The 20,489-nt window shown below is 51.7% G+C and overlaps 8 protein-coding genes across 8 annotated transcripts; 5 read left to right on the forward strand and 3 right to left on the reverse strand.

Annotated features, from left to right (window-relative positions):
• Positions 1–959: 959 nt before the first annotated feature.
• PtrM4_151240 (nuclear pore protein (Nic96)) lies at positions 960–3,703 on the forward strand (the record flags this gene model as incomplete). Its single annotated transcript, XM_001938443.2, has 2 exons — positions 960–3,329; positions 3,377–3,703. 2 exons carry the CDS (start codon positions 960–962, stop codon positions 3,701–3,703), a joined length of 2,697 nt encoding a protein of 898 aa, XP_001938478.2.
• Positions 3,704–4,706: 1,003 nt separating this feature from the next.
• Positions 4,707–7,114, forward strand: PtrM4_151250 (PfkA, 6-phosphofructokinase; the record flags this gene model as incomplete). The annotated part of the gene is made up of 3 exons (XM_066110082.1): positions 4,707–6,299; positions 6,350–6,907; positions 7,004–7,114. 3 exons carry the CDS (start codon positions 4,707–4,709, stop codon positions 7,112–7,114), a joined length of 2,262 nt encoding a protein of 753 aa, XP_065960065.1.
• A 1,026-nt stretch (positions 7,115–8,140) lies between these two features.
• Positions 8,141–8,874, forward strand: PtrM4_151260 (FabG, Dehydrogenase with different specificities (related to short-chain alcohol dehydrogenase); the record flags this gene model as incomplete). The annotated part of the gene is made up of 2 exons (XM_001938441.2): positions 8,141–8,317; positions 8,452–8,874. The coding sequence occupies 2 exons, from the start codon at positions 8,141–8,143 to the stop codon at positions 8,872–8,874; spliced, it is 600 nt and encodes a 199-aa protein (XP_001938476.2).
• Positions 8,875–10,492: 1,618 nt separating this feature from the next.
• PtrM4_151270 (HTH-Tnp-Tc5 domain containing protein) lies at positions 10,493–11,650 on the forward strand (the record flags this gene model as incomplete). Its single annotated transcript, XM_066110083.1, has 1 exon — positions 10,493–11,650. One exon carries the CDS (start codon positions 10,493–10,495, stop codon positions 11,648–11,650), a length of 1,158 nt encoding a protein of 385 aa, XP_065960066.1.
• Positions 11,651–11,945: 295 nt separating this feature from the next.
• On the reverse strand, positions 11,946–13,589 carry PtrM4_151280 (uncharacterized protein; the record flags this gene model as incomplete). Its single annotated transcript, XM_066110084.1, has 1 exon — positions 11,946–13,589. The coding sequence occupies one exon, from the start codon at positions 13,587–13,589 to the stop codon at positions 11,946–11,948; it is 1,644 nt and encodes a 547-aa protein (XP_065960067.1).
• A 963-nt stretch (positions 13,590–14,552) lies between these two features.
• Positions 14,553–17,266, reverse strand: PtrM4_151290 (Dimer-Tnp-hAT domain containing protein; the record flags this gene model as incomplete). The annotated part of the gene is made up of 4 exons (XM_066110085.1): positions 14,553–15,335; positions 15,542–16,506; positions 16,564–17,059; positions 17,132–17,266. 4 exons carry the CDS (start codon positions 17,264–17,266, stop codon positions 14,553–14,555), a joined length of 2,379 nt encoding a protein of 792 aa, XP_065960068.1.
• Positions 17,267–17,644: 378 nt separating this feature from the next.
• PtrM4_151300 (uncharacterized protein) lies at positions 17,645–18,646 on the reverse strand (the record flags this gene model as incomplete). The annotated part of the gene is made up of 4 exons (XM_066110086.1): positions 17,645–17,652; positions 17,687–18,093; positions 18,141–18,163; positions 18,248–18,646. 4 exons carry the CDS (start codon positions 18,644–18,646, stop codon positions 17,645–17,647), a joined length of 837 nt encoding a protein of 278 aa, XP_065960069.1.
• A 505-nt stretch (positions 18,647–19,151) lies between these two features.
• On the forward strand, positions 19,152–20,450 carry PtrM4_151310 (Dimer-Tnp-hAT domain containing protein; the record flags this gene model as incomplete). The annotated part of the gene is made up of 3 exons (XM_066110087.1): positions 19,152–19,373; positions 19,398–19,529; positions 19,590–20,450. The coding sequence occupies 3 exons, from the start codon at positions 19,152–19,154 to the stop codon at positions 20,448–20,450; spliced, it is 1,215 nt and encodes a 404-aa protein (XP_065960070.1).
• Between the last annotated feature and the right edge of the window lie 39 nt (positions 20,451–20,489).

A 20,489-nucleotide genomic window follows, 5' to 3' on the forward strand; every position in this document is an offset into this window, starting at 1 on the left:
GGGATGTGGTTGGCCCGAGCTTCGCAGCTTGAACGAGGTGATCTTGTTCCTCCAGGTTTGTTTTCGGTACCATCAACAACACCACCCAACGCGACCACAATGTCAATTTTCAGTGGTCTCGGAGGTGCGCAGCCTGCCTCAAGTGGCACCTCGGGCGGAGGACTGTTTTCAACGACAACAGGCACATCCGGCGGTACTACACCGAGCCTATTTAGCAATCTCGGCGGAGGTAGTTCGAACGCGCAATCTGGCACGACACAAGCGACAAGCAGTGGGGGACTCTTCAGTGGGCTGGGCGGAGCGGCAACAGGCACATCCAGCGGTACTACACCGGGCCTCTTTAGCAATACCAGTGGAGGTAGTTCGAATGCGCAATCTGGCACGACACAGGCGACAGGCGGTGGAGGCATCTTCGGTGGACTGGGCGGAGCGAAATCGACTGCGACAACTACACCTTCGCTCTTCGCTGGCGCTGGCACAGCTACCGGTACGCAACCGCAAACGCAACCGCAAACGAACAGCTTCTCGCTGTTCAACACCAACAACAACGCGACGTCGCAAGCCACGACCAACAATGCGCAGCAAACGAGCGGCCTTGGCCAATCCTCCTTCTTTACCTCAACACAGCAACAGCCTCAGCAACAGCAGCAACCGGGCGCGTCGCTATCTCAGGCGAACGCAGGTACCGGCCGCTCAGCGCACTTTGATCACCTACTCGAGCGCGGGCGAAAGCGGAATGCTGGCGAAAATGGCACCAGCAACTTTGATGAGCTGCCGTCGCTGCAGTTGGGACTTGGAGACATTGCCCGCAAAGTGCGTAATCTGGGCTCGGGTGGTCCCTCTGCGGACCAGGTCCAGGATCGCGGACAAGATCGCGCTGCGTAAGTTGGTTGCACATGACATGTAAATCTATACTGATTCTTTCCAGGCACTACCTGCTCTCTGCTTCTGGTGTGAAGATGGGTAGCACCCTCCGCGACCTAAACCAATTCTCGTCCCAGGGCGGTCTGGCTGCAACTACCCAGGCACAAAATCTCTTCGACAACGACAACGACGTGGACAGCTACATCACCAATTTGCACTCTCAATCCACCCTGGCACTCATCCAGGAAGGACTGGAGCAGTCAAAACGCGACTTCGACACCTTCCTGGAGGATAATGTCCAGATCGAATGGGACAAGCAGCGCCAGAAGATTTACGAGCACTTTGGCCTGGGCAGACAGAGTGAGGACTTGACCGCATCACAAAGCGCATTCGGCAGCACAGCTCGCGGTGCGTTTGGACGCACTACAAACCGAAAGGGCCGCTCTATGGGCCCGAACAATGCCTCTGTGAATGGCAGATCGACTTTTGGAGCGTCTGCTGCCGGACCGCCCGTTCTCGGCCTCTCTCAAAGCGTGTTGGGTGGACGAGAGTCGTCGGACAAATCTGTCATGGGCGGTCAAGCTGGCCTTCAAGACCGCTACGCCCGCGACAAGCAAGAGAAGTTTATGAACGAGGTCAAGAGGCTCAACGAGGCAAGACTGCGCGAGGATCCCTTCCTGGTGCTCCATGCCTTCTCCGAAGTGGAGAAGGTGTCTGGTACCGAATACTCAGACCACTTCATCAACGCTTACGGAGCACTGATTTCCATCACTGGCGAGAAGAACGATGTGGAAGCCTTGAACCCAAGCTCAAACCAGCCGAAAGAGCGAAGCTTCACCAAGGATTATTTGGACGATCAACCAAACTCCGTTGCCAGCGTACGAATGCGCAAGCGTATACTAGACGGTTCTCGCAAGTATCTCGAAAGCAAGTTTCTGGAACAGGTAGAAGATGTCTTGCGAAGGAATCCTGCAGAGGCGCTCGTAGGCGGTGTACCTTCCATGGTGAACAAGATTCGAGGCTTCGTACGAGCCAAGGCCGCTTTCAAGGAGCTGGGTGCAGAGCCTGAGCTTTTCCAGAGAATAGGCGATAACGGTGAAGAGTTCCCGTGGATCATCATCTTCTACTTGCTAAGAGGAGGTCTACTTGCCGAGGCTGCTGAGTATGTTCGAGAAAAGAGGAACTTCTTCCAGAACACCGACAGAAACTTCGCATCGGCAATTACACAGTACGCCACTGATCCGGATCGAAGGCTCACCCCAGATACGCAGCAAAAAGTTGGCCACACACACGCCCAGAGGACTCGCTTGAAGACCCCAGAAGACCCCTATCGAATGGCCTGCTACAAGATTGTCGGTCGATGTGATATGAGCAAGCGTAACCTGGACCCTATCAAGGAGACTATGGATGACTGGGTTTGGCTGCAATTCAACTTGGCCCGTGAGGGCAACAGAGCCGAAGAGAACGCTGGTGAGGTCTTCGGCTTGGAAGAGATTCGAACGACCATTGCAGAAATTGGCCAGAAACATTTCACGAACGACGTACAGGACTCTGGCGGTTACGGAGTTTACTTCTATCTTGCTACGCTTGCAGGCTTGTTTGAGCCGGCCATCAACTACCTGTATACCCACAACTACGTCTCTGCGGTACACTTTGCCGTTGCGCTCGACTACTACGGCCTCCTACGGGTATCAGACTGGACTACCGCGGGCAGCGAAATCTTGACATATACTACTAGGCAACAACCGCAGCTAAACTTTGGACGGGTGGTTGGCTACTACACAAGCGACTTCCGTGCTGCTCGGGCTGATGCTGCGGCTGAGTACCTGGTGTTGATCTGCATGAATGCGGACTTGCCGGGCGAAGCGGGTAAACAACAAGCTGGGCTCTGCCATGAAGCCCTTCGTGAGCTTGTCCTCGAGACACGCGAATTCGCCACACTTCTGGGCGACGTCAAGTCGAATGGCCAGACCACCTTGGGTCTCATCCAGGAGCGTGTACCGTTGCTCAAACTTGACGGCGAAACGGGCTTGCTCAACACTATTACTAGTGAAGCCGCAAGAATGGCCGACGACAACGGCCGCATCAATGATGCTATCCTGCTCTGTCACTTGGCGGGCGAATATGACAGCGTTGTTACAATTCTGAACCGCGCACTTGCTGAGGCTCTTTCGGTAGAACTGGGCCAGGAGCCGCTGCGTTTGGAACCATTGAAGCCACGCCTAACACCCGCCGAGTCGCAGCAGTTGCAACAACAGCGCTCTGATTTGACTTCGTCAAGCCTGAGCATGCTAGGAACAGATGATCCAGTCGAGCTCGCACAGAAGGTCCTTGCCCTCTACGACGCAAACAGTCTGTGGTGGAGGAAGGTTAACCAGATGAACCGCGATACAGTCGGTATATTGTACAACCTCAACAACGCAAAGAAGATCATTGAGGCCGGTGACTACATGACAGCACTAGGCGTAAGTACTCCGATTCCCATCACGAATTCTTTACTAACCTATCATAGCAAATCGAGAACCTTCGTATTCTTCCCCTGTCGGCCGGAGGCAATGTCAGCGACATTCGCGCCACTGCCAATAGCTTCAACCAGTATCCCGCGGAGATTTCTCGCAACATCGGCAATGTGCTTCTCTGGTGCATTGGCTGCTGCTCACGGCACCGTGAGCATCTGTTGTCTGGGCAATTCGATGATCCTATGCGCAAGGTGCTAGCGGACCAGTTGTTGCAAAAGGCCAAGGATTTGATGGTCTTTGCTGGGCTGATCAAGTACAAGTTGCCACCGAGAGTGTTCGAGACGCTGGCGAGAGAAGGTCAGGATGTTGGTGCTTTGTAAAGATAGACGGGCGAAGCATATTCGTAATATTAGCTTTTGCGATTTTTGGTTCCGCTCACGCGGCGAAGGGTTCATAATGAGCATGATTGACATGGAATTAGAGTGATACCAATGTTCATCACGTTATGTCGGCCATGAGCAGTGTCTAGCCTTTGTACGGGTTTGATCACCTTAGCAGAAGTTTATTCAAGTCCGGTCAGCCGCCACGCGGAGGTCCCCTCAACTTGTATCCGGTCAGCTGAGGCTGTAGCCGACCAGTGGTAAGATGAAGACATGGACGGGCGCGAATATTGCTATTCGCCAGGCCCTTGCATAATGTACTGACGTCTCGCCGCAAAGTCCGCGGTCAAGCAGCGTGGGGTAGAAGCTAGGGGTGTGGTGGTACGATGCGCCCTGCACGTGTACCTTTTCGCCTTCTCGGCTTTCAGGCATTGTTGTTGGGAGAAATCTCTTCCAGGTAAAGGCGTATATTCAGGTCGTTCGATATGTTGTCGCAACAGGCGTGTTCCCGACGCGATCCGTAGACTCACGTGAAGGATCGGCGAGTGGTGTGACCCCACTTCGCGGACCGGGAGCGCTTTTCTCTTGGGGCACCCACGTCATATGGCAACCCCTGCTGCCTGCTACAAACAGCAACACCTTATCGCCTGCTCCGGACAATACATAGGCTTGTTGGCCCCATGAGCAGACAAAACAAGAATTGCCAATTACCAACTAATTCTAATTGCTACTGATATCTCGCCCACGACTCGGCAAAGCTACCCCTCCAACTACCATCGACCATTGACGCTTCCCAACACGTCGGGACCCGCTTCTCTCGGCGTCCATAGTTTTCACCCAGCTAGACAGGCACCGGTGAATCCACATTGACCTCATACTGACCCACGGCCAAATATCTTCTCGGCCCTTTATGTCTGCGAGTACCCCCAACCCCTACACTCCCACCTTCACCACCTTCACTTCCACCTTCTATTCCCTTGATACCCCCATATACCAAAATACCATGGCGCCGACTGAGATTCCCCCGCCCCTCGAGGGCAAGAAGAGGCGCATTGGAGTTATGACTAGCGGAGGAGACGCACCCGGCATGAACGGAGCAGTACGAGCCGTAGTCCGCATGGCCATTCACAACGACTGCGAGGCGTTTGCCATATACGAAGGCTACGACGGTCTGGTAAAGGGTGGAGACATGATCAAGGAGATGAAGTGGGAAGATGTGCGAGGTTTCCTGTCGGAAGGAGGTACCCTCATCGGCACAGCACGATGCATGGAGTTTATGCAGCGAGAAGGTCGCCGAAGAGCCGCAAAGAACATGATTGTCAAGGGCATTGACGCGCTCATCATCTGCGGTGGTGACGGCTCGCTCACAGGTGCAGACAGGTTCCGTGCAGAGTGGCCGGAGCTGCTGAACGAGCTGGTCGAGGCAAAGGAGCTTACCGCTGAGCAGATTGAACCGTTCAAGCACCTCAACATTGTCGGTTTGGTCGGCTCAATCGACAACGATCTTTCCATGACTGATGCCACGATTGGATGTTACACATCGCTCGGACGTATCTGCGAAGCCATCGACTCGGTCGACACCACCGCCGTAAGCCATCAGCGAGCATTCGTCATCGAGGTCATGGGCCGACACTGTGGTTGGCTTGCGCTCAGTGCTGGTGTTGCAACAGGAGCCGACTTTGTCTTCACACCTGAAAACCCTCCTGCGGAAGGTTGGCAAAAGGAAATGTGCCGTCAGATCAAGAAGCACAGGAGTATGGGCAAGCGAAAGACCATTGTCGTTGTTGCTGAGGGCGCTATCGACCGCAACCTCAACAAGATCACATCACAACACGTCAAGGATATTCTTTCGGAAGACGCTAAGCTTGACACACGAGTGACGACGCTTGGACACGTTCAGCGTGGAGGTACACCCTGCGCGTACGACCGTATGCTTTCGACACTTCAGGGCACCGAGGCCGTCAAGGCTGTGCTGGAAGCTACACCTGATATTCCTAGCCCAGTTATCTGTGTGCAAGAGAACAAGATTGTCCGAAGACCACTCCTTGAAGCTGTTGCACAGACCAAAGAAGTCGCTGTTGCCATCGAAAACAAGGACTTCCACAGGGCTATGCAGCTCCGCGACACCGAGTTCGAGCAACAGTACCAGGCCTACAAGATCACCACAGCGGCTGACCAGCCAGAGCTTCTTCTCCCCGAAGAAAAGCGTATGCGGGTCGGTATCATCCACGTTGGTGCTCCAGCTGGAGGTATGAACGCAGCGACCCGTGCTGCCGTCGCCTACTGCATTGCTCGTGGTCACAAGCCAATTGCCCTCCACAACGGTTTCCCTGGCATAATCCGCCATCATTCCGATGAGCCAGTTGGTGCTGTGCGAGATATTGCCTGGGTTGACGCTGAGACTTGGGCTTCCAAGGGTGGATCAGAGATTGGAACCAACCGTGGTCTTCCCAGCGAGGACCTTGAAACTGTTGCTTTCGTCTTCAAGAAGTACAACATCCAGTCCTTGTTCATCGTTGGTGGATTCGAGGCTTTCACGGCTGTTTCCGAACTTAGACAGGCGCGGGAGTACTACAAGGCGTTCAAGATCCCTATGGTAAGTTGCTTGTCATGGTATAGTTGAGTGGTTTGCTAACAAGGTTATAGGTCATCATTCCTGCTACCATCTCCAACAACGTTCCCGGCACAGAGTACTCGATTGGCTCAGATACTTGCTTGAACGCGCTGATCCAGTACTCTGACGCCTGTCGTCAATCCGCATCCGCATCCCGTCGCCGAGTATTCATCATCGAAACCCAAGGTGGTGAGTCTGGCTACATCGCAACCGTGGCCGGTCTCAGTATCGGAGCTCTGGCCGTGTACACGCCCGAAGAAGGCATCAACCTCAAGATGCTCGACCGCGACATCGACCATCTCCGCGCCGTCTTCTCCAAGGACAAGGGCGTTGCCCGGTCCGGTAAAGTAATCCTAGTCAATGAAAAGGCCTCAAAAACCTACTCTGTGCAAATCATCGCACAAATGATTGCAGAGGCCTCCAACGGCAAGTTTGAGTCTCGTCACGGTGTCCCCGGTCACTTCCAACAAGGAACCACACCCTCGCCCATGGACCGTGTCCGAGCCGTCCGCTTCGCTACAAAGGCCATGCAGCACATTGAGACGTACGCCGGCATGGAGCCTGACCAAATCGTCGACGACCCAATGTCCGTCAGCGTCATCGGTATTAAAGGATCCAAGCTACTCTTCTCGCCCATGGAGACGGTGGAGAAGAAGGAGACGGAGTGGCATCGGAGACGGCCCAAGCATGAGTTTTGGATGGCGCTCAAGGAGACGGTTGATACGCTTTCGGGTAGACCTCAGGCTCCTGCTAATCCTACACCTATTGATACACTGGCTGGTAGACCTGCGAAATGAGGGGGTGATGGATGGGGTGATGGGTGATGGAGCGAAAAGGGAAATGCATCGTGCAAAGGGATTATGATGATGATGATGCTTATGCAGGAATTCCCATGCCTATGATGACGATGATGATAATACACGAATGCAATTCATGAATATGATATGATATGATATGATATGACTACTACCTCTCTCTGTGTGTGTACTATGTCTTTTGCATCTCGCCGGAATCCAAAGGCCGACATTGCGAAGCTAGTATGAGTTCAATACTTGATGTGTAGGTATAGTGTCTCGAGACTTTTTGGTAGTCTACTAAGTTAAAGCAAGGGTTAGTATGATTTAGGTGTTGGCGAAGTGATTAGGTTAGGGTTCTGAGGGTGCCGGTTGCTTGTTTGCGAGGAGAGATGTTACTCTTGCTTTTGCTAGAGATTAATAGACATTCGTTCCACTTACCCAAAGTTCCAGAGCGAGCTGACTAAGATGACGTAACCCCTCTTACTTACACCATCTCGTGCACAACTTTTTTTTTGACAAACATCCCGCATTCCTGTACTTACACGCCCCAAAGGAAACGACGCCAACCCCCCCAAAGAAAGCAAACAAGGAAAGCGAAAACGTCTACAATGAGTTCCTCGTCGTCAAAAGAAATGGTTGTTATACTTACCGGCGCGTCGAGAGGTATGTGATGGCTTTTTCAACCTCGACCGGCGTGAGTGGTTCGGGGTTGGTTGGTTGGTTGATTAGAGGAGACTTGTTCATGTACTCTTTTCATGTGTTGTGTATACTTGCATACATGATAGAATGTAGACTCACGTGCCATGCCCTTCACCCCTACCCCACCCTCCCTCTATCCCTCACTAACACCCCACCCTCCCTCCATCCCTCGCTAACCCCCCTCCCCAACCAGGCATCGGCCTAGCCATCGCGCACCACCTCCTTGCCGCCTCGCACAAAGTCGTCCTAATCTCGCGCACCACGGCCCCCCTCTCAGCCCTAGAGTCCCAATACGGATCCTCGCAAGTATCCCTTCTTGCAGGCAACATGGCGGACGCTACGCTTGCGCGCCGCGCTGTCGAGGCCGCCGTGGGTAAATGGGGTAGACTGGATAGTGTGGTGATTAACCATGGGAGTTTGGAGCCGGTGAAGCCGGTGGGGGATAGTAGTGTTGAAGAGTGGAGGAGGGGGTTTGATGTTAATGTTTTTAGTGCTGTTGGGTTGGTGAGTTTGGGTGTTTTTTCTTTTTCCTCATGTCCCTTATATGTACTTCCCTTTCTTCGATCGGTTGGGTCATGTGATTTTATTTGACTTCTTCTCCACTCCTCCACCCCGCTAACCTACCCACCCACGCACAGATCCAATCCTCCCTCCCCCACCTCCGCGCCTCCCCCCACTCCCCCCGCATAATCCTCACCTCCTCCGGCGCCTCAACATCCACCTACCAATCCTGGGGCTGCTACGGCGCCGGAAAAGCCGTGCTAAACCACCTGGCCGCCACGCTCTCCGTCGAAGAACCCAGCATCACCACCATCTCCATCCGCCCTGGTGTCGTAGACACGGAGATGCAGCGGGAGATCCGCGAAGTCCATGCTTCGAGTATGAGTGCCAAAGATAGGGAGAAGTTCAGTGGGCTGAAGGAGAATGGTGGGTTATTGAGGCCGGAGCAACCGGGACATGTTATTGCGAGGTTGGCGGTTGCGGAGGGGGAGGCGATTCAGGGTTTCAGTGGGAAGTTTTTGAGTTGGAATGATGAGGTGTTGGGGGCTTTTCAGGGGTAGAAAGTGAGAGGGCGGGAGGGGGGTTTGTAGTCATAGTTATTGTTCTAGCTACCAACTCCGACTTTTAACTCCGACTCCGACTCTGACGTCTCTCTCTGACGTCTCTCCTAACACAAAACGGTTCTCCCTCCCCCTTCCCGCTATTTCTGAGACTAATAATCCTGGGGCGGCGGCGGCGGCGGCACCACTAACGAGGACGACAGCATGTGACCTAAATACACAAACACATTAGCACTCTTCGCACACACACCCCGTCATTCATCCATCAATCCATCCATCAATCCATCCATCAACTCATCCAGCCACCCAACATTGCTCTAAAAATAAAATCAAAACCCACCGTAGTGTAACACTCATTCGCACCCGCACAATGGCCCGGTGGATAACTATTTCTAATATCCCCAGTCGGCTTCGAGTTAACCATATTTACCACCTTGGCCCCGATATAGCAACCAAACTTCCCCCAATGGCACAACTCGTAATTCGTAGAGTGCCCTGGTGCACAGTCCCAATTTAAAGTTGTCGCGGAAATGGACTTGATGTTGGACGTCGGATGATCATGTGATCGGATCGGGTCTTTGAGATTCCGGATCCGTGCCAAGGGACTGATCTATCATGTACAAATACCGGACTAGCCGTCTGATCTTTCTGATCCTTAGAGAGAAAGCAATCAATGATCCCACTCTTGAACGTATTCTGATCGGTGTCATCCCAACCACCACAAAAGTTATAGTGCGGCATTCGCCGTGTTTTTCGGGGGATGCTAAGGTGGTGCCGAGGAGGAGGGAGAGGAGGAGGGAGAGGAGGAGGATGGGGGAAAGGGTGCGCATGGTTGTGGTTGTGGTGGTGTGAATGGGAGGGAGGGAGGCTTACCTAGCCTTTTTGTCTTTTTCTTTCCAAGAGGCCCTAGCTCACCTTGTGGAGTTGGTGGTAATACGCGTTTACCCCGTCACTTTTACACCGTAATCACGGTTTTACCCCGTATTCGCAAAGATGCACCTAAAGTGGTCTTGTTTTAAGCGCGTAAGCTGTGAAGCTTATAGTCGCAACATTGAGTTGTGTCGGCCATAGGGCTTATCCCTTGGCTCCTCCTTAGGCAACCAGGCAACCAGGCAGCCACCCATTTACCCGCTAGTATCTTTACGGCCTAGCTCCTTCACTCCCTCTTCCCACTGCGTATATAGACTTCTTTCCGATAGCTCTAATACGACATGATTCTCCCCAACCTTGACGCTTGACATCTACTAACCGTGCCAAGGCTTAGCTTATTACTAAGCTAAGTCAGCTGCGCTGACACTCGCCGCAGGCGAGTGCCGACGCTCCATACAATATTTGTGACGGTTATGAGGAGAAGCAGATCACGTGTTAGTGGTCTGGTGCTGCTTCCTTACTTTATTGAGCACCTCTTACCTCAGCTGTATCATAGATACGTCATGTAAAATAGACCCTGCTGCTGCTTCTGAGAGCACAGCACGAACAAGACAACACACACAATATACTCTGATTACTGCCTCGCGCAGACACAATTTGATTGACTGCATTCACTGCAACAATATTACCGTCCCAACGATATTTTTTCACAACTCCATTACTCAAATCCCTTCTTATAGCCCCTACAATGGCCCAATCGCAAATCTTAGTCAATGATCGCATTTTGGAGATCTTGAAGTCTATTGAAGATATCCCAAAGCCTAATTTTAAGCAATTGGCGCGCGAGCACGGCGTCCCATACCAGCGATTACTCGTCCGATCAAAGGGTCGCCCAACACGCTCTGAGCGTCCCTCTAGCACGTACAAGCTTACTGAGGCGCAAGACCGTGCACTATACGATTATATCGCACGTCTTGATGAACTTGGCGTTTGTGTACAACTGCCTATGATTGTATCGTGTGTCAATTATCTTCTTCAACAAGCTCATGATGGTCCTGGTCCTCCACCAACTGCAAGCTCGCGATGGGCAAAACAATGGCTCAAACGGCAACCTGAGCTTCACGTACGACGACAGCGATCTCTTAATCTTAATCGCGCACTTGCGCATGATTCAGACTCCATTGTCAAGTGGTTTGACACCTTTACTAGTCTGATTCAGACGCATGGTATCCCACCAATGATTATTATTGAAGGCGACGCACTCCTTGAGCGCTACTTCACCGATTTACCTGATAATTATCTTATTGCGCACAGCGACAGTGGCTACACAAACGATCAATTAAGTGTTGAGTGGGTAAAGCACTTCGTACAACAGAGCCAGAAGCACATTCAAGGGGTATATCGGCTGCTCTCGTTCGACGGATTGGATTCACACTGCACCCAAGAGTTTCTAGAAGTCCTTGAGGATCACAAGGTTATTGCCTATCGCCTGCCTCCGCATACATCTCACTTTCTCCAACCGCTTGATGTAGGCTGTTTCCAGCCGTACAAGCACTGGCACGCGCAGGCTGTTGATTATGCAACCCGAACAGGCTCTACAGCTTTCAACAAGGTTGAGTTCTTGGCTGCTATCGAGTCAATCCGCGCCTACACATTCAAGTCCCGTACAATACAAAAAGGCTGGCGGGACTCAGGATTATATCTATTGGATATCAAGCGCGTCAAGAATAATATACAGAGAGATTTTGCTGATTGGTATACTGATTGCCAAGATACTGGTAGCAGTAGTAATGATAGTAGTAGCAACGCTACTATAGATGGAACACCACCACCACCAGAGCTAAACACGCCTCTAACAATCCGGACGCTTAAGCGTATAGAGTCCGCAACAAGCAAGCCGGCTTGATAGGCTTGGCTTGTAGGCTTGGTGGCTTGAGGCGATAATCAAGTCAAGAAAGCAGTCTGAGACTTGAAGAGCAAGCCTACAAAATAGAGGCTGTCGGCTTGATGGCTTGATAAGGCTTGATCTACTTTTTGTGGTGTTTTTGGTAGAGGGTGGTGTTAGTGTTCCTCTAATTAACGTGGTTCACAAGCGAGTGGTCACCACAAGCGAGTGGCCACCCCAACACCAGCGCAGCGCACGCGCGGCGACATAGCGCAACACCACAACAAATTACTGTACTATACGCAATAGGATATTATTATTTAGAAGCATCACTACTATCTTCATCCTCTATCTCTACCTTGCAGGTGCGGGAATTATGCCCAATCTCGCTGCAACGGCCGCAGCGCCTCTCTGCGCGCACCCTCTTCGCAGGCGTCTCGCCATCCTCACGACTACCACCCTCCTTTGCAGCAATTAGGTTAGATACCTTACCAACTGTTAGAGTCTCCTCTACACGTACATACCGCCTTTTACGGGTCTTACGCTTTGTAAGCGTGTCAACAGCGTCTCGCAGGCGGCCCATTTCCTCCTGCACCAACACCATATTATGAGCTATCTGCTGAGCGCCTTTACTCAGCTGCTTGACCTGCTCATCTAATGAACTCGCTGGAGACCCCTGATGGTTTTGCATGCGATTTCGGATTAGCATTGACTGCGCCTCTGTCTCGCGGGCGTTGCGCGGTGTTTGCGCCTCCCAGGCGATAGTGCCTGGTGCAGGTGGCGTTGGCGTACGCAGCTGCACATCAAGCTTCGATAACACAACGTCAGGGTCGTATGGGACTAACCCAGCGCCTCGAAACCCTGCGCGGATATTCTCTACTGTAAACGTCTTCTCAAAAGCTGCTTTAAACGCTGGTAGGAAGGTTTCTTTGTCAATATGGTGGATGCGGCTGCGTGCCAAGAGCGAGATCCCGTCGCCGTAGTGGCGCTTCAAGAGCGAGTAGGGGACAACGTCAAGAGGCTGCAGGAGGTGCGATGAGTGAGGTGGCATGCAGAGAGCGATAATATTGTTCTCTTTGCAGTAGTCCTGGAATTCTATGGAGCAGCGGCTGTCATGGCCGTCGATAATAAGTAGCCTATATGCCCCAGCAGAGGACGCCTTCGTATGGGCGTCGAAGTGCTTAAGCCACGCCAGCGCGAGGTCGTTGTTGATCCAGCCAGTAGGAGAAACGTCAATAACCCAGTTGCGAGGTAGATCAGTGTACCAGGTAGAGATAAGGACCTTGCCCGCGAAGATGAGGAAAGGTGGGATAACACGCCCCGTCGCAGCGACGCCTTGTACCAGGGTAACCCACTCGCGATCGCCAGGTTGTAGTTTCTTCTGTTTCCCAGGTTTCTCTGAGCCTGTAACAACAAGCTGAGAGGATATCTTGCCCATCATGAAGCCAGACTCATCAAAGTTCCAGGTGTCTTCATCCAAAATACCGTACTTCGCCTTTACCGATTGAACCAGGCTGAACCATGGCCGGATAATCACTGGGTCTTCGCAGGCAGCTCGCTGGCGATCATACGGACGGCTCCATCGCATTTGCAGCTCTGGTGTACGCTTGATGAAGTTATCAACCCAGTTCTTGCCTGTAGGCTTCCCACCACGCTCCCTTAGCAGTCTATCCGCCATATCTTGTACATGCGCCTTCGAGGGCGGTATTCCACGTGAACTCTCTTCAAGTACACGCTGCACAATTGCCTCCTCCTCTAGTTTTGTAAGGCGCTTTGAGTTCGGCTCGCAGTCGCGTCGAGAGCGTTGTCCGGCGCGTCGCCGGCGTACGGTCGTTCGGGGGACGTTGTAGATTGCTGCAGCACGTTTTACACTTGAAACCTGGTTCGATGTAATATCAGAGATCGCTAGGATTATATCTCCTTCAGTATAAGCTTGTTGTACGTTGCGTTGTTGAGACATAAGATAATATTGCTGCGCGTGCGCTGCGCTGGTGTTGGGGTAGCCACTCGCTTGTGAACCACGTTAGCTCTTCTTTTGTATTTTTCTTATCGATAGGCGGTGGACCGTGCGTTTTTGTTTTTAGAACTCGGACGCCTCGCGTTCAGGATGTTTGACTCCTTGTATCTCCTCAACCACGCGGCTGCAGGGCTTGAGAGTAGTTGAAATCTGTTTCTTTTGATGGGTTTAGTCGGTTCTTGATGGAGTTTTACGTGTTCTGAAAAACTCGAAGTTGTTGTTTTGTTTATGTTTTGATGAGAGTGTACGGAGGTGCCTTTCAAAAGTATTGTCTGCCAAGAACAATCTAGCCGATGTACGGCCGCCTTAGCCGAGGCTTGTCTCTCCCCTCTATGTACTCATTGCCACCTTGTAGCTCAATTATCTTTTGAATATGTACAAGAATTCGCTCAATCCAAGTCTGGATCTTGAGTTGCGAAAGATCTCTCCAGCAGTTCTGCCAGATTCTAACTGCCTCAACCCTTGACTGCGGAGCTCCTTTCTTTGTAGTCTCTCTCTTCATATAGAACCAGCATGGCTCAATACAGTTACAGTCTGGCGAGTTACCACACCAGAGTAGTCTCTCAACGTCGTGCAGGCGATAGATCACACTCTGATAGTGGTGGGCGTGGCTAGGTGCCTTATCCTCCATTACGATAGTCTGAGGTCTATCTTGGAGGCACTCTTTAGCGAAAGGAATCGGCTTTGGGATCAAAACGCAGGTCTGATATCTCCACCAGTCTATACCACCCAGAGTTGCTATCAGTCAGTTCAGTCAGTCCGGAGCTCTCTGGACTGACTGAACTGACGTCCTGAGGTCACTGAACTGGACTGGACTGACTGCCAAGACTTTTCAATTAAACTAAAACTGACTGACTGAACTGACGTCGCCGCGGCCTGCGGACTGACTGGACTGACTGAACTGAGTTACCTGACGTCGAACTGAGATAAATGCTCCTGTACTTTTGAGATTTCTTCCTCTGATAGTGTGCGCGCTAGCCCAGAAGCTGAGGTAGTTGTTGGCTGTATACCAAGCCTCTTCCAGCTCTTCAAGCTCTGCAAAGCTGAAATAAGCTCTGGCTTCATATGGAGTCTCCGGGTGCCTAACATGTCGCCAAGCTCGCTGAAAGTCCGCTCACAGTCTGCCGCTGCTGCTGGTATTGTTAGGACGTCAATAGCGAACTTTGAGAGTATAGGGAACTGCCCAGCAACTGACTCCCAGTATAGAAGCGGATTAAGAGACAGCCAATCCTCCTCAGCTAACGCTGGTTGCCGCTTCCATATCTCATACTCATCCTCAGCAAGGCTTGCCTCTAACTGCCGTGTGCTTTGCTCAATTGACGACTGTAGAAAAGCTGATCGCGACGTTGAAATCCCTAGCCGGGGCTTCTTACGCGGCGGCGTTACAGTGTGAGCTGAAGTGGCTGCAGAGTCCTTCCGCCCCTGCCACATACGCAGGAATGCCCGGTGGTTATTGTCAAGCCAGCCGTCGCGATAGTGGACACCGTCACGGGCAGTGACATGGGTGTCAGGCACCTTCCAGAGCGCTGAGAGGTGGTGTTTGTAGTGCGGGTGTAGTATTGTAGCAGTGTAGTAGACAGGCGCGTTATCGAATTTTGCGTAGTACTTAGCAAGCTTACAATGTGCAAGGTTAACGTTTGTAATAAGATGATCTTCAGGCGCATCTAGATCTTCGTAATATTCACCACACTGCTCTTTAGCACCCGCGCCAATGGAAGACTAGCTCTGAAATTGGAGTACGCAAAACACCACCCAAATTGTACAAGACCCATAGAAACTCCACAACGACCATCATACATAGAACGGCTTAGCCAAAGTCCTACATAGTCACCGACTGATACAGGACTCTAATGGAAATATAATAATAATAATAATAATAGATCTTCGTAATTTACATCCTTAAGGCGGTCTTTGAGAGCCTCAAGCTGGTCAAGAAGCCACTCAAACGTTACTAGAACTTCCCATATAGCGCCGTGTCGGCCGTGTCGGCCGCGACCTTCAAGTAGCCGTGTAGCTTCGGCAAATGGCTCAAGGAGTCGAATGTATTCTGTTATTGTCGCCCAGTCCTTGCCGTTTAGACCCCCTTCGCGTATATATAACCGTGGCTGGGCAGCAGGGAGCTGCTCACGATTCTTCCGGCGTCGTGAGGTTGCTGTTGCAGCACTATGCTCCTCAAGTTTACACTCAATATAGCCATCGATAGGGCCGTGTAGCTCAGCTGCACGGACAAACGTGTTGAAATAGCTATTCCAGCGTGTCTTAACAGGCTTCACAAGCTGCCGGATGTGGGGTGTAACACCTAGAGACTCTGCCTCCTCGCACTGTAGGCGCTCTAGTAGTTGTCGAGTTTGAGGCGTACAGATAGACGCAATCACGTCAAAGAGGACGCCAACAGGACCGTATTTGCGCCACTCATCCATGTACTTCTCCTCTTCCTCAAGGTGTGCGGCTTCATTCTCGTACGCGCTACGGTCTTTGCCCCAAATTACTAATTGTGCGCTTAGGTTGAGTATATGGCAGCAGCACCGCAGCCGCCGCTCGCTTGCGATAAAGCCAAACTCCTCTGCTAAGGACTCAACTGCAGTATCATTGTTACTTGCGTTGTCAAGCACAAAGTACCCAACCCTCGCGTTGTCAACGCCAAATAGCCGAAGTATTGTTGTTGCTGCAGCGGCAATATTATTGCCAGTGTGCGCCCCGTGTAGCTCAGGCAACCCAAGCAGGTGGTCAACTAGCTTGCCCTCGCTGTTAAGGTAATGTACGCAGAGGCCAGTAAAAGCATACTGCCCACCAGTTGAAGTCCAGTTGTCGAATGACACGTGTATAAGCGACCGGGCTTCGCGAAGGTAGTTGGCAACAGCTAGTATGTATATATTGTACTCAGTAATAATATGATCGTGGAGCGTTTAGTGGCTACGCCAAAGGAGAGCTTCGGCTAGCGGGCTCACGGCCGCAATCATGGCTCGAAACTGCGGCGTTTCTATTACGCGAAGGCTCTGGTTGTCCGCGACTACCCAGTCCTTCAGCGCGTCCTGAAATCGAGAGGTTGAAAAGCTTGCTGCTATCTCGTTTGCTACCTCTTGCGATACTTCTATCCCTTTAGACCTCATAATATATACTTGGGACTTTGCGAGCGCGCCCATAATATTGCCCTCCCGGCTAGCAATTGGTACAGGTCCGTTAGGTCCGTGTGAGTGTCCAGGCTTGTTGCTTGAGAGGTGTCGGCCGGCGTTTGTAGTGCTGTCAGCCTCGTAGCAAGCCTCCTGCTTCCGTCGTTGATGGCAGTACCGGCAAAGCCAGTAGTTTTTCTTGTACTTGCGGTGCCAGACGGCCCAGCCGTGGCGGTAGATCCAGCTTTTTGGCCCACCGCGACTATTACGCTCAACCTGGCGCCGCTCAAGATACGGCACACGCTTAAAATCAAGCCCGTCGTAATTGTCGTCGTCGTCGTCGTCGTCGCCGTCGTTGGGGAAGTCCGCCTGTACTGCCAAGGGCTCATCAGCCTGGGCCTCGCTCGCAGTATCGCCAACAGTAGGCGCGTTTGATAGCGATGGTAGAGGAGAATTGCGCTTGTCGCATTCTACAAGGCGGCGAAGGCCTGAATTAGAGGGAGTAGACATGAAGTACACCAAGAAGTATTATGGCAACAGTAGTCTAGCGTCGTGTGTATAGCAGACGCGACGCGACGCGACGCGAAAGGCTTACTAGGTGCGCACCGGGTAGCGCATTTCCGCAAACTCTAATTAGCTTAAAGCTAGATGCTTTAACTTATATAGGATTAGTGTCTTTATATCTAGGACTAGCGCGGCTTCGAAGCCGCACTAAATGTGGCTTTCACAACTCTAAAATACTGCTTTAAAAACAGCTAACGTCAGTCTAACGTCAGTCAGTTCAGTCAGTCTGGAGGCTTCTGAACTGACTGGACTGACGTCCAGCTGCCTCAAGAACTGACTGACTGAACTGAGTCTTGGCAGTCAGTTCAGTCAGTTCGAACTGAGTTACCTGACTGATAGCAAGTCTGATACCACCTCCAGACGTACGCACCAGCTTGCCTGTCTTCTCTGTCCATCTCCATTGAGGTTTCCTGCCACGCTTATTGCGCAGCCCTGTCCTCCTCATAGACTCTGACAGCTCCCATTCCTCTCTCTGTAGAGGCTCAAGCTCAGCGTTCAGCTGCTTAATCCGACGAGTAGCATCCTCTTTCTCTGCCTTCGTCTCTGGCTGGTAGACATGGCATGGACCTTTCTTGTCGTACGAGAAGCAGCCCCAGAACATGAACTCAGAGTATCCCTTCCATCTCTCACGAATACAGCTTTTGACTACTCTCTCATCTGCCTTCCTCCAGACTCTATACCCCCCACGTCGGTGGTTAATCACCACCGACGTCTCGTCTGTCCAGATGACATTCTTCCAGTCCTCCAACGTCCAGTCCTTATGCTCTAATAGACTCCGCAACAATCAATTCAATCCGGTCACTCTCCTAGACCCACTTACCTATCTAGGTAGGGCTTAAACTCCTATAGGTAACTACTAGGCTTAAAGCGGTAATCAATCAATCCAATCTGAACCTTCTAGGACCCACTTAATTGATTGTTGCGGACTGTGTGCTCTAATGCCCACTTAAGACGAGCACTCCTCATCTCCTGTGTCAACCCAGGCTTCCTCGTTGGCTTGGTCTTCCTGTATCCTGCTGCTCTCAACACCTTCCAGACGGTAGAGGCAGAGATTCCGACTCCTTGGAGACTGAGCCCACCAGCAACGTCAGCACAGCTCTTCTCTCGTCCATATCTATCGCGTCGTACTTGTTGAAATATCTGCTCCTTCACCTCCTCTGCCTGCTTAGCAGGTCTACCGGGCTTTGGAGCATCCTGAACGTGGTGTGGAAGGATCTTAATAGGAAGTTCGTTTGGCTTAAAGCCTGCAGCATTAGCTCTACTATAGATACGATTGACAGTACGAGGATAGACACTAGTTGTAACGGGCTGAGCCCTAGGTCGCATGACTAGGCCGCTGGCCTAGTCGCTTCCTTCCTTCTATCACTCCTTCCCCCAGCAGCCCGTGCGCCGTGCGCCAACCCAAACAAAGCGGGATGGCCGCCCACTTTCCTCTTCTTCTTTTCATCTCGACTGTAAACAGGATCTGGATTAGGTAGCTGGAATACAGTACCTACAGACCGTTCACAATAACACGTAGCCAGCTTTGTCGAGACGCGGTGAGAGCCTTCACTAGTATTCACGGTGAATCAGGCTTCCCGCGCTCTGATTGGCCAGGCACTGATTAGTCAGCTGCTCCGTGCGCGCACCATAGATATTCTCCCTCCTCCCATAGCTCCAATACAACAAGTTCACACACGTTTTCTCCACCTCCATCAAGCTTAGGTACTTTGTACTCGACAACGCGTACGCTAACGACACCGCCGTCACCAAACTCGCCCAGCGCTTTGAATTCATAGCAAGCCATCACCGCCTCCGCTGTGGCCCTCACACACTTAACTTAGTGGGGCAGATGATTATCTTCGGCTTTAATAAGGACGCGTACGACAATGATCAGGACGAGCACAAAACAGAGGCAGCCTACCTACAAGAATGGCGGCAGCAAGGTCCGCTTAGTGTACTAATCGATATCATCAACTACATCCAAACCCCGCAACAACACGATCTGTTTGCTGATTGCCAGCGCCGTGTTAACGCTAAGGCTCCCGACCAAAAGCAGGAAATACTCGAGCTCGTAAAGCCAGTCGTCACGCGCTAGAATAGCTTCTACGACACCTTTGTATGCGCTGCAAAACTCCATAACCCCGTTGACGAGTACGCCCAAAGCCACATCGAAAGGACGATGGGCGCCGACGCGTACGCGCGTAGCCGTAATAACAAGCTGCCTAAAGTACCAGCTTGGATGAGATCTAATGGGCTTACGGCTGACGATTGGGCGGTGATAACCTAGTATATATTAGTGTTGGAGCTACTAAAGGAAGCGACAAAACGGCTTGAAGCTCGCGGTAAAGCTGGCCGTTTCGGCGCGATACACGAGGTTATACCCGTCTTCGAAGCTATACTTGCCGTGTACGAGCAGCTACTTAAAAACTACGAAAGCGTGGACTACAATGCCAACAGCGCGCCAGAAGATCACCTTCCTATCAACCTACGCGCAGCTTGGGCAAAGCTTAACGCGTATTACACTAAGCTCGACGAATCACCCGCATACTTTGCTGCTACCTGCCTCCACCTATACTACAAGAACTACTGTGAGAATAGCTGGCGCGACAAACCAAGCTGGCTCGAGGCAAACAACGCTAGGTTTAAACAACTTTGGGCGTTCTATAAGCCGCAAATACAGCGCCAAAGTCGCCCACCAGTGCGGCTCTCAAGCGTTATTAATGATGCCATCAACGCGCTCGTCAATGCGGAGCCTTATGGCATTGTTGAGGTGACAGAGATGGATGAGCTGGAGCGTTGGCGACGATTTGAACTCCGCTGGACACAGGAGCAGTTCGAACAAGGTAGTAATCCTGTTAGCTATTGGATAAGCCTACGCCCGAAGTATCCTAACCTAGCGCGTATGGCGATCGATATATTAACAATACCGGCCTTAAGTTGTGAGTGCGAGCGGCTGTTCAGCGAGCTCGGTGATTTATTAGAGCCAAGGCGACGCAAAATTAGGTCACAACTGCTTTCTGCAATACAGTGTATACGAAGCTGGCGCGACGCTGGCTTTAAGCCTCCATCTGATTACAATTCAGGCGACATAACTGACGCTGAGGTAGCTACAATATACGAGATATGCAAGTGGGACAGCGAAGCTTAGTGTGAACGGTCTGTAGGGACTGTATTCCAGCTACCTAGT

Source organism: Pyrenophora tritici-repentis, chromosome 9 (genome assembly GCF_003171515.1).
Source record: "Pyrenophora tritici-repentis strain M4 chromosome 9, whole genome shotgun sequence".
NCBI lineage: Eukaryota > Fungi > Ascomycota > Dothideomycetes > Pleosporales > Pleosporaceae > Pyrenophora > Pyrenophora tritici-repentis.